The 13,579-nt window shown below is 34.9% G+C and overlaps 1 protein-coding gene across 1 annotated transcript in view; it reads left to right on the top strand.

Annotated features, from left to right (window-relative positions):
• EPHA4 (EPH receptor A4) overlaps window positions 1-13,308 on the top strand; it is a gene marked incomplete at its 5' end in the record, with an annotated part of 180,299 nt that extends 166,991 nt beyond the window's left edge. The window contains 4 exons of the mRNA XM_081328820.1: window positions 2,023-2,172; window positions 7,616-7,809; window positions 12,001-12,156; window positions 12,890-13,308. Of these exons, the coding sequence (XP_081184946.1) occupies window positions 2,023-2,172; window positions 7,616-7,809; window positions 12,001-12,156; window positions 12,890-13,004 (615 nt within the window). The 3' untranslated portion in view covers window positions 13,005-13,308. The remainder of the gene's footprint in view (window positions 1-2,022; window positions 2,173-7,615; window positions 7,810-12,000; window positions 12,157-12,889) is intronic.
• Between the last annotated feature and the right edge of the window lie 271 nt (window positions 13,309-13,579).

The raw sequence follows: 13,579 nt of genomic DNA on the forward strand, positions 1-13,579 counted from the left end.
TTCCCTAAATTCAGACACATTTAATTATCTAAAACATTTCCTTCATCTAGGCCATTTCAGCAGTATTATATTACTTATATCAAGAAATAAAATAAAAAGGATGAAAAAAGCATACAGTATTATTTAAGGAATTCATTTCTCTTAGAATGACAGATGTATTCAGAATCTTTTCAATTTTTTTAACCATATTCAAACAAATGGTTGTTTTTTAATATTCTCTCTGGTAGATCCCATCATCTATTTTCTTAATTTTTCACTTTGATCTTTTTTCTTTGACCAGTATCTTTCTTGATCAATGTGTTTTGCTGAATCAAAAAGGTTTTCCATATATTCATGACTGTTGCTGTAGGTATAAGAAGTAAATTGAATAAAGTTTATTTATGTGAGGCTTTTGCCTTTCCATGTTTCTTGAAAATGTTTTTCTCCTTTGCTTGTCTTATCACTTCCTTTCTCTCTGATGTTTTCGACATCTCTACATTCCATTTTATTCAATCTGTTTTTTTGTCCTCAGATTTATTTTGTAGTCTTAAGGGATGAGTTGTTTTTTACATTTCTTGTAAATTTTTTCCTCTTAGGATTAAAACATGTTTTCTTGCTTTGTTAAGTTCCATCTTTGACTCTCTATTTTCAATTTTATGTCCACTTATTTGTTTTGTCTGCTCCTTCTCTGTTGTTTCCTGGAAGTTTTTTTGTTGTACAGTTAACTTAGAGATAGATTGATTTGTATTTTCAGTTATTTTGGATTTCTTTGTGATTTGAACTCAGTGTTATTTGAATTAATTGCAGTATACTATATATCTCCTTCTGAGAGGTATTTATGTTTTCTTGGTGTGTTCTGTCTACATGTCTCTGATCCATGATGGCCAAAAGTTGGAGTTTTCTTCATCTGCAAATAGCCTTAGAGTCCCATTTAAATAGATATTTGTAATCCAAAGAGTTCAAAAAATATTTTTTTCATAAAGTTTATAATTGTCTCTTTGTCTGCAGCCCAGATTGTTGTCTTTTTTTCCCCTCACAGCTGTTCTTTATTATTAAAGCTTTGAAGATCACAAACACAGATTAGCTTTTCCCAGGTTTTGGCAAGTTCTCTATGGACATCATAGCTGTAATAATCTTCATCCACCACTAGGTGCCAGGATCTATTTAGTTTTCAATATGAACTATAGTATTTAAAATGAGAGTCTTAACCATTCAACAATCTTAAACTTGTCCAAAGTTAAATTTTAGCTTTCAAGTTTATAAATTTATTTCACTAGCATATATTTTGATCCTCCATAGAAATTTTAATTTGCCACTTCCATTAGTATAAGGATGGGGCGGAAGTCCCCCTCCTTCACTTTCAGAGCTATTTTGCTTCTTAGGGATCTTTTCAAGGAAAAGTAGAATAAAAAAGGGAAAATCAGATTCCTCACCCAGTTTCAAGTATGCTGTTTACTGTAATGCTGGCTAGTTCTTTTGGACTCTGGTTGCAAGTAGCTTGGGCTGATCGATTAAATACAGGTTTTCTCCTGTCAGGTTAGAAGGCTTTCCCAAAGACAAATGGAATGACTGCTGTCATTCCAGAGTCGCCAGAGCACCCTTCTTTCTTCACCACCTGTCCAGGGTGGCTTGGACCCATTAGGGTCTCCAGGCAGGATGAAAGTTGGCCGCAGTCCACAAGCCTGCGACCAGTCGGTACCGTGCAGGACCGGAAGTCTCTGTATTATATCTTTCTTACCTACATACTTATCTCATATTTTAAAAACCACAGGATATGACCACAAAGATGATAAAACTGAAGTGGTTGAACTTTTCATGTTTAAGTCTGCTTTCTTCCTAATTTCTTTTGCTTGCAGAAAAGGTTGTGTGGAAGTTGTGTAGGGAGTGGGATTGCTCTGTTATCTTTTCATTAATGTCCTGTTTCTTTATATAAGTAATGATGAACATCATATAAAATTAGAACATTATATAAACCTATATAAATGAATAAACAAACCTAAAGTAGTTGCAGTTGTATAAATGCTTCTGTTGATTTATTTGTAGGGTGGTAAGATTCCTATCAGATGGACTGCACCAGAAGCAATTGCCTATCGTAAATTTACATCAGCCAGTGATGTCTGGAGCTATGGAATTGTCATGTGGGAAGTGATGTCATATGGAGAGAGGCCTTATTGGGATATGTCCAATCAAGATGTAAGTGTCTGTTACCTCAAGAGGAACTGCTTTTGTGATATGTTGCCATGGAGTTGGAATTGAATATGAGTGAGACCGGCACAATCATTTTATTCGATGTAATGCGATACTTTATTTTCAAGGCTATCCACCTCCACAATGAACCTATGTTCATGTTAAAGAGAAATCAGCCTATATCTAAGAAAAAGAAATACAAACAACTGGAAAACTGATGTTATCACACAAACACACACACATATATCCTGACTATTTCATTCTAACCCAAGACTTGGGAAACAACCAGGTTTTAGCAGTTTATGAAAAATTAGTAAGGTGGGATTGGCATGGATCTAAATGATTTTAAAAGAAAAAAAGCTACCAGATCTTCTGCAAGACACTGTGAACACTTGAGATGCTGATGACATGCTACATGGCTTGGACATTTTTCTTTCTTAGTTTAAGTGGCCATAGGGCAATCTTCTAGGATCCCAGAAACAACACTAGATTTTTTTTTCTCCATGTGGACAATTACCACACTATAGTTGAAGTTAATTGAGCATATTTTTTGTTGGGGTAAATAATGTTTTCTAAGATGTATTTGATCAGATAGCTACTATCCATTTGTTTTTTGTTTGTTTGTTTGTTTATTAAATTTATTGGCTGCCCATCTCACCACAAGGTAACTCTGGGCAGCTTATAATCATGAAAGATAAAGATAAATATACTAAAAATATTAAGTTAAATCAAGCCAAACACTATGATCCAATTAAAGATGGGGAGTGCAGGATGGAGCGAAGGTAGAATCTGTTGTTAATCGATCAACCACCTCTACTGTGATGTTCCCACATTGGAGCCCTAAGCTAGCTGGTTTTTAATCTCTTGTCGAAGGTCAGGAGGGATGGGGCTGACTTCATACTGGGAGACAAGATGTTCAAGAGGGCAGGTGCAACAGCAGAGAAGGCCCTTCACCTGCAACCACCAGAATGATCAGGCTGATGGGGCTCACAGCATGCTTCCTTTATCGGCATGGGTAGGACGGGCCAATCCATGGATGAGACAGTCCTTCAAGAAGCCTGAATCCATGCCATGAAAGGCTATCTGTATCAGAATAATTACTGTAAAAATTGGACTTGGAAGAAACATGCCTACATCAAAAGACTATGAGCCTAATTCATTTTCATTTTTATTTGTGGGATGTCACCAAATAAATTATACAAAGCAGAAAAAAAAGATTGTGAGAGACTAACTGGAAGTGCTTAACAGAAGATTTTCCGAAACTTGTGAAATTGATTAGAGAATGGCAAAATATCAAGGGAATGATTGGAGGGATTGCTCATAAGCTTTGCTTCTGTTTTTGTTAGTCAGGAAGGGACTCATTCATTCATCCATATATCTAGCCTTTAAAAAAATATCCCACACCTTACTGCAAAGGCCCAGGAAGGAGAAATGTTGATAGGATAGAGAAGTAAGTGAGGAAACTTGAAATATCTGGTTGCTTCAGATTCTGCAACATATAGGTCTATATATAGGCAGTTAAGTACACAATTTATAACTTTTAATCATACAATAAGAACGGATCATGAATAAAAAAAGAAATGTTTTTATTTACAAAGTATTTCAAACTGTGGAGACAAAATTGCTGATATATATTCTGTATAATTTTTTCATTTGAAAATATATTATTATATCTAAAACCCTAATGTGAATTTAACTCCTATTTTGAGTTGACAATTTTATTGATGCAATAACAACATCAGAAGATATATCCTTGGAGTACATTAATAAATGGGCTTTAGTGAATGACCTTTTGTACATTAGGTAAGTTCTTTTTACTCTGCCATCTGGAACACTTCATTCCAAGTGTGAGTTAGTAAAATTTCTGTTTTTCTAAATGAGACTGAAAATAACAGAACAATCTTTAAAGGAAGAGAGCCCAGTGAGATAAGAAACAAGCATTATCAGATTGATTTATAAACAGCTCAACATTTCTTCTTGCCTTCATTCTTGAAATATAATACATAGAATCCTTTGGTCATCATCTGGAAGTACACTAATTTTAAGAGGTTCACCCATTAATAGAAGTTAAAAGTTGCTAATGTTTATAAATGTGTCTTTTTAATATCCTACAAAAGTTAAATATAGAAAGGAACACATTTTATCTTAGTGATATAACACATAAAATAACTGTGTTGAAATCATGCGCATACTTTGAAGATAAGGGATTTTAAGTAGCAGAATTAAGAGAGTTGTTGTTGTTGTTGTTGTTAGTTGCGAAGTCGTGTCCGGCCCATCGCGACCCTATGGACAACATTCCTCCAGGCCTTCATGTCCTCTACCATCTTCTGGAGTCCATTTAAGCTCACGCCTACTGCTTCAGTGACTCCATCCAGCCACCTCATTCTCTGTCGTCCCCTTCTTCTAGTGCCCTCAATCTTTCCCAGCATTAGGCTCTTCTCCAGTGAGTCCTTCCTTCTCATTAGGTGGCCAAAGTATTTGAGTTTCAGCTTCAGGATCTGGCCTTCTAAAGAGCAGTCAGGGTTGATCTCCTCTAGGACTGACCGGTTTGATCGCCTTGCAGTCCAAGGGACTTGCAGGAGTCTTCTCCAGCACCATAGTTCAAAGGCTTCAATTCTTTGGCGCTCAGCCTTTCTTATGGTGCAACTTTCACTGCCATACATTGCAACTGGGAAGACCATAGCCTTGACTATACGCACTTTTGTTGACAGGGTGATATCTCTGCTTTTTAGTGTGCTGTCTAGATTTGCCATGGCTTTCCTCCCAAGGAGCAAGCGTCTTTTAATTTCTTGGCTACAGTCCCCATCTGCAGTGATCTCGGAGCCCAGGAAAATAAAATCTGTCACTACCTCCATTTCTTCCCCATCTATTTGCCAGGAATTGAGAGGGCCAGATGCCATGATCAATTAAGAGAGTAGGGCCATTCAAAGTAGAAAGTATTGGAACAGAATGATCCAGCGCTTTTAACTCAGAATAAACAAAGTCACTAACATGGAAAAGTGTATCAGATGCATTCCATAAACACAAATTCTTATCAACAAGAAAAGTAAATTTAGTGCTGTTCTTTTGTCCATATTGTCCAATTAAAAGAATGTCAAGACAGTAGTGCAGTTCTGGTACCTTTTACCAGAATTGTGCCCCTCTGGACAAGGGGCCATTGAAAGCACAGCTCATGTTCTGTTGTATTGCCCCCTCTATAACTTATAACCTTACCTGATTAAATATCCTGGAAATTCTGATCATTTCTATGTAAAACTATTATTGTTGTATCAGCATGATTCAGTTTCTCTTAACATAGCTACATTTTGTTACACTGTCTGTAAAATTAGGCAGTTTAATCACCCATTGATTTCACCACTATCAATTGTAATACATTACTATGCCTTGTGCTGTTTGGTTCTGTACAGTTTTTTTATTTTAATATTTAATTTTTTGTGTCCTGGTCCATGACTGTAATAAAAATTAAATTTTAAAAAATGCCCTTTACCAGAAGAGATTTTTAAAAAATCCTCACAGGATTCCAATTGTCACTTAGATGAAGAAAATGCTTACTATTGACAGTGAGGAGAAGAGAATATCTATCTTTTTTTTCATTTGAATGTAAATAAGGCCCTGGAAAGTTATTAATTTTATTTTCTTGAACAGGGTGCAGTTTATAGAAACCTGGAAGATAACACTTCTCTTTTCCTCTTAATGTTTAGTGGCCATGTAGAAGTATGAATCCACATTGCTAGCCATTGTGCCTGAACTACTCTTCATGTGAAACAAATTGTGTGGTTGTGTGAATCAATGTGTGTGGCCAATTAAACTTTCTTCAGTCTGTAAAGACTGCCAGCAAGAGTGCCCATTAGTGCCAGCTGTGATGGCATGAAGTATTGTGAACTAGGCATGCCCAACAGTTGGGAGCTGGGTCTCAATTATGCATGAATGTATTCTCAGTAGCTTTGCCAAATAGGCAAATATGATAATGAGATGCGTGTATGGAAGAGTTTATGTGATTTTTATGCAAACTAGTTTGAGATCATATTGCCATAGTTCATCATTGCACAAATATAACATTACACACATCACTGTAGGATAATCTGCAGCTGGCCTTTGTGGATACAGGGTAGTGAACAATTATGGCACTCCTGCACTTCATGACAAACAGATTTGGGTGAGTTAAAAAGCCAGATGTTACTAACAGTGAGACGCAAACCATTATACAACAGTTGAACTATAGTCTGGTCCCTGGTTATATGTTGATCTCTTCATGGTTTCACTGGCATCCAGAAGATCAGTGATCCCTGGAGCAATAAAACTTTTAATACAGTCACTGAAAAATGTTAATAGCTATACACCTTAAAATATCCTTTCTAAAATGTAATGTCCCAAACTGGGCCAGTTATTCTCTTTATACTCTGACCAAAACTTAATAGAGAGCAACAATGGCTTCTCATAATCCTGATGCTGTGATTCTGTCTAATATGGTCTTGCCCATCTTCCAATCATGTCTTTGATTTTTCTTGCCTAAATGAAATGTTTTATATTTTCCTTATAGAAATTCATCTTGTTAATTTCATTCTTCTAACTTGTCAAGATCTTCCTGAACCCTGATACTAATCTCTATACTGTTTGCTATATCCCCTTTTTCATATCATCCACAAATTGGATGATATAAAAATTATATAATAATATTTCTTAAGTTTTACCAATACATTTATAAATATGTTGAATGATATCAGGCTAGAATGGAGACTTAAATACATCATTTGACTTCCATTCCTGCCTTGATGTGAAACAATTATTAGATAGAATGCTTCAGGCATCTCTAGACTTCATAGTAGTATAGTTTACCCACATTGTGCTATTCTATACTAGGATTTCATGTCAGTTAAATTATGTCCACCTTGTTCTATGGTCATGATCATGCTTAGGTCATAATTATAGATGACTTCTTAATAGGTGGCTCTACCAAGCTGTATACTATTTTATAAATTTTCACAAATCAATTGGTTAATAGAAGTTTTGCCCATAACAATACCAAGTTAACTAGAATGTAGTTACAGAGCTCCTTTATTTTACATTTTTGTAGTTGGAACAATTTATTTGCCAAATTTACATAGACACCTGTCTCAGAAATATGCAACTCCGGACAGCATGCAACACAACAGTTAAAACTCTATCACAACTTTTTAAAACTCCTCTGGCATTATACTATTATCTAACCATTTTTCCTGTAACCCATTTTTAAAGTGTGTATTTTGGCCTATGTTTATTATCTGTATATTCCAAATGACTTCACTTTCCATTATTTTAATACTACAAGTGGCTAATTAGAATGCTTTGGGACATTCTTTAATATATGAACAAAATTTTTGATTGATGCCAAAACTGAATGAAAATTACTTTGCTTTTTCTGCCCTGCATTAAAATGTCTCCTAAAATATCATTTTCCTATGTTTCTTAGGTTATCAAAGCCATTGAAGAAGGCTATCGGCTTCCACCCCCAATGGACTGCCCGATTGCTCTACATCAGTTGATGCTGGATTGTTGGCAGAAAGAACGTAGTGACAGACCTAAATTTGGACAGATTGTCAACATGTTAGACAAACTTATTCGCAACCCCAATAGCTTGAAGAGGACAGGCTCAGAAAACTCCAGGTAAGCTAATGGTAATAGATGAAGGAAAGTATTGGTAGTGACAGCCAACTGTAATTCAGCTCAATGATTGTGCTAAACTGAATTATGTTTCATAGTCCTGACCAGGCTATTTATATACTAGTACCACGGAGACGTCCTCGGAAAAGTGCTGGCTCTTCAGCTTTGAAACGGAGATGAGCACCAGCTCCTAGAGTTGGAAACAACTAGCACGCATGTGTGGGGGAACCTTTACTTTTATATAAAATTGTCAGGGAAAATAAATCAATAATTCCCTATCAGAGGGCGATGAACCGTGGTTCATTTGACGCATGGTAAACATCAGGTAAAAATAAAGAAAACCAAGACATATTCTACTGTATATAAAACTTTAATTAGAAAACAAAGAAAGAACTTAACTAACTACATCCTCTCATCAGACAGAAGCAAAAAAGAAAAAGTAAAGAGAGAAAACTTTTTGTAGACATGCGCACTTAATAGGAAAAAACAGATTGAAACCATAACATGGCTGGACATGTGACAATCACCTTGGTTACATTGATAAGATTATTATGCAGCTGGCAGAAAAACAAAGTGAGACGTGCGTAGCTAAGAAACACTTAAAAAAACACAGTGACAAAAATAGTATATAAATACTTAAATCTTTCCAGAATAACTTTACTTTATATATTTACCATTTACATCTCCATAGTATTAAAATGAAAATGCAGCAGAAAGCTTTTTAAATTTATTTTAACTATCCTATTCCAATGGTTTTTTTCATGGACACAAGGTCCTAGTAGAAATCTAATAATTACATCAAGGTAAATTTGAGTAGCTGCCTTGGCTATCTGATCCTGTACTTTTTTTATTACAGAAAGTATCTAATATATTGGTATATTCTCTATCTAGAAAGGGTCCTGATTCCAGCCAACACAAACATGCATGCACAGAATAATCTGTAATATTTTTAGTGAAATGGGAAATACAGAGAGCAGAATGGAATGCATAGTTACTCACACACCCCAAATAAAAGTCACAATTGTCTTGAGCAGCTTGCCTGAAAAGAAGACCATGTAAAAGAAATGACCAGAGCAGCTAGCCAAAATCATCAAGAAACAACTGTAGGTTATAGTCGATCTGAAGTCAAGGAGGCATACATGTTGCTCTCTAAAACAGGCTGCTGTGTCCCAGGATCTTCTGAAATAACAGAACAGAATAATTGAATTGGAAGGGACTTTGGAGGTCTTCTAGACCAACTCAAGCATGAAACCCTATACCATTTCAGACAAATGGCTGTCTAATCTCTTCTTAAAAGCCTCCAGTGTTGGAGCACCCACAACTTCTGGAGGCAATGTGTCCTCCTTCACATTGCAGTTTAAACTAGTTTGAAAAGAGAGGGAGTAAGAAAAAAATGTATTAAAAATTACTGATTCTTCTCATGCATTAGCTTAAAGTTTTTTTTTAAAATAAAGTATTTTATGTTGCCTTAAGGTCAACTAATGAAAGATATGTTTTTTTTAAATCAATAAGCAACTTGAAAAAAAAGAAAAACAGATTGATGTACATTATCCTTTGAAAATAATTATTATGCCATTTTCTTTTCAGAAGTGGAGACCAGATCCAGCAGAAATAGTCATTGAGGACAATTCTTAAAAATAAAAGCATTTTCTAATCCTTTTCTAATATGATGTAGTCTGATGTGTCATACTACAAACTCATTCTCAGCCAACATAGTATTTGGTTGAATTGAATGGAAGTAATGAAATTTACACACAGGCATATCTGATAGGGGTAACTGGCTTGTCTGAGAAGGCTTTTCTATGAAAAATGATAACGTTAGAAGACTAAAATCTAAAATTCTGTTGTTAATTTTTCATTTAAATGCCTTTTAATGGAGCAATTTCTTCCTTTCAAGCAAGAAAAGGAGTAAGCACGTGGGATAATTTGTAATTTGCTCTATTCTTGTATCATTGTAAATTGGGGCTTATGTTAAAAACCTACATGAAACTGAATTTCACAGAAGGAAGTTCACCAAAGGCTTTCCCAACCCTGCAATCCTACAATAGCACTTATGAATCATACTTTTACTTGAGTAACAGAGCATGAGATCCTCTTTCATGAAACTGTTCCAGGCTCAAACTTAAATCTAGTTCTTCAAGCAGGGTTGCGTAAAACATTAGTTTGAAATCCTGAGTGCTGTTTTAAATAGGATAGACCATACCCAACTAAAATAGAGTTGTGGTTCAGTATAAGATTGCTTCAGAATTAGATTGAAACATGTAATTATTTTCCCTTCTCTAAACAGGCTACTAGAATTGGACTACCACAATCTAGATAACCATCAGATGGCAGGAAAGACATAGCATCTTCAATATTTCTTTCATGTTATGTAAAATTTTCAAAATTTTACACACCAGATTTGACAGTCCTATCTTAGCAGCAGCTCAGAACACAAACCATATGTCTATCAGATGCTTTGCACCCAACCCATAGCTAATATAATATTTTGGGGGAAGCCTTCAATTACTGTTACTTACTTTTTATGTAACTCTGAAGCAATATTGACAGGACCACAGGAATAAATACAGAGATCTTTCATTCAGCTTGGCTTAATAGAAACCTAATATATGTTGTCTTGCTTGCAAGTTTTTTTTATTATTTTTAGCACCTCTTATTTCAAGGAACAGAGCATTGCCCCAAAGAGCATAAGCAATCATATGTCCCCTGGAACAAGTATCATGACTAGCCAGAGAGAAAAGCTGATAAGAAAAAAAAATATTTCAAAAATTGACACATATTTTCATCCCTAAATTAGTTCAGTGAGCTACATTAAATGAATAGAGGGAAGAAATAAGACTGAACAGTATTAAATTTAAATGCTCACAATACACGTTTAAGGAAAAGTGGTTTGTTTTTTTAAAAAAATATTAAAAAAAATTACATTAAAAAGTAACTATTTTCTTGTTTCTTCTAGTTGTTCTATCTGCATCTGTAATATGACAAGTGCATTTACCTTCTATATTATCAGGTGTTTAATCTCTTGCAGCAGTGTTTGATTCCAATTTTCTGATAAGAATACATCTTAGACTATTTTAGCTTTCCCTGTCATGTAGAATCTGATCTTCAGTGCTTATTGTTATAAAGTTGCTTTTAATATCAGCATCAAATATCCTGAAAAATGAGTGTGTATATTTAGGTATGGCTTTGCACAATGCAGACTACCAAAGAAATGTTCCTTTAAGGCTATCCGTGTTTGTTCTGAAACCTGCTGTTGAAAAGAATTGGCAAAGATAAAGATTAAAAAGAATATTTTTCTCATACAAGACACTTGCAATTTTTGATTCTGCACACTTGAAATAAATAAAAGCACTAAAATTTGTTCATTTTAATAATGGTACACAGCATGTAAAGGTTTCTATTACTATATGGTCTTTTCATATTAAAATATTTTGTAAAAAGTTATATGACATTAAAAAGTAGAAATTGCATTTGATAACCCAAAAAATGAAGCCATGAGTGCTCAGTGCTAGCATTTTGCATACATATTAGTCAGGAACTGATTGATTAAAATTGATTAATTCTCCGTTGTACCTGCTTTGTATGGAAATTTTAACTTCCTTCTATATCTGACCAGGAAGAGGCCTGTTGGAAGCTTTTTCTAAGTTCTGCACTTCCAGATTGTATGAGAGCCCATACTTTTCATCACTGATTTTTCAGATGTGTTAAATCAACATTTGTTTGTGTGGTAAAGGTTGGGTTTTGTTTTGTTTTTGTTATGGTTGATATGGGCTATATGGGTGAGGACTTAATTCATTCACAATTTACAATTCATTATCACCCTTAAAACCCTATTTGTACTACGTATTAATGAAGCTTTTTTTGCAGGATCCAGTCTGGGGTCAGTTACGAAGACCAGAAGTTCTGTCTTCTGAGCTTTCAGACTCATGCTGGACCTACCCACAGGGAACTTCTCTTTCGCAGTGCTGCTAGAGAAAAGTTCTCTAAGAATAGGCTCCAGCACTAATTGTGTACATTTCAATAGTTTGCAAATTTAAAGCCTTCCCCATCAAGCCAAAGTACAGACCATTTCCCCCCAGAAAATATGCATAAATCTTGTACCTCTAATTATACAAAATAACTTTCGTATAATCTAGTTTAAAATCTAGATGCATCCCTTGTTAATTAAAACAATGTCCTTGTATTTGGTTCTAGGCCTAATACTGCTTTGCTGGATCCAAGTTCTCCTGAATTCTCAGGTGTTGTTACTGTTGGTGATTGGCTTCAAGCTATTAAAATGGAACGATACAAGGATAACTTCACAGCTGCCAGCTATACCACTTTAGAGGCTGTGGTGCATATGAACCAGGAGTAAGTACTTGGCATCATTAACAAAAAATATATAAAACTGTATATATATTTTTTTGCTTTGCATTGTTCATCTTTAGAGTCATTAGAATGATCAGTCATTGGCATGCATTTAATAGTGGAATATTAAAATTAATATAATTTGAAAATACCTTCTACAGTGCATGCAGACGTTGTAGTGGGATATTGCCAGTAGTGGGATTCAGCCAGTTTGCACCACTTCGGCAGAACTGGTAGCTATTTTTTTTTGCCCAGGCCCAGAATGGACTTCCAGGAGCGCCATCCACATAGAGAACCAGTTGTTCACATATTTGAATCCCACCACTGGATATTGCTTCTGACTTTTATGCTTGAAATAGAAAAAATAGAATTTTAGAGTTTAATTTGAAGATTTAATGTGTAGTAATAGAATGGGCTTGTAATAATTATAGGCAATGTGAAAAGTTGAAGCTGCATTAGCATTTTACTATGCTGGAAAGGGTTAGAAGTTAACCACTTTTTTAAAAAAAAATCCTGCATTTTCCTTTTTTACCTTAATTATTTTTTTCATTGTATTTTGTATACTAAACCTCACTAAAACACATTAAAATGAAATACATTTGGATATGTAATTAAGAATTTATATAAATTCACCTTGATTTTCATTATTTTTTATTTGTTGATGATGAAGATAGATACATATCTGGCATAAAGTTCTTATCTCTTGGCTCATTTCTTTTTTTTTTAATTCATGTAGTGACCTGACAAGAATTGGAATTACTGCCATTGCACACCAGAACAAGATTTTGAACAGCGTCCAAGCAATGAGGACCCAAATGCAGCAAATGCATGGCAGAATGGTTCCAGTTTGAGACAGTACTGAATAAACTCTAAACTCTTGAAATTAGTTTACCTCATCCATGCACTTTAATTGAAGAACTGCACTTTTTTACTTCTTCTCCTTGCCATTGAAATAACAATAATAATGTTCTGCAGCACTGTTTGATATATAAAGATTGCTAATAGTGCTGCAAGGAGGGAACCTACAAAAATGACAGGTCGTCATTTGAGAAAAAGCCTGGAACAAATTGTTTCCTGGAGTATACTTATATGTGGATCAGCATTATGTAATATTCTTGTATCTATAAAACATCCATTCAAGTTCTGAAGCTGTGTTTCCTGCCAGATACTATTCTTAAACAAAGGAAATACTATTCCCCCCCCCCAGCAGCCATGGGATTACAATTATTGTGTTTGATCTGTGGATAAACCATTTTTTTCCTTCATCTTTTATTGGAACAAAGAATCTTCTGAACCAGGAAATGTTGGCATATTCTAGGCATCCATTGTACTCTGCAGAAAGCTTAAAGGAAAATATTTGGATGATCAGTGCCTCTCAAGATTTATCCACTTGCAATCTAAGACAGGAGCAACCTTCATGGATTAC

The sequence above is a fragment of the Vipera berus genome (genome assembly GCF_964194415.1).
Source record: "Vipera berus genome assembly, chromosome: 5".
NCBI classification, from domain to species: domain Eukaryota; kingdom Metazoa; phylum Chordata; class Lepidosauria; order Squamata; family Viperidae; genus Vipera; species Vipera berus.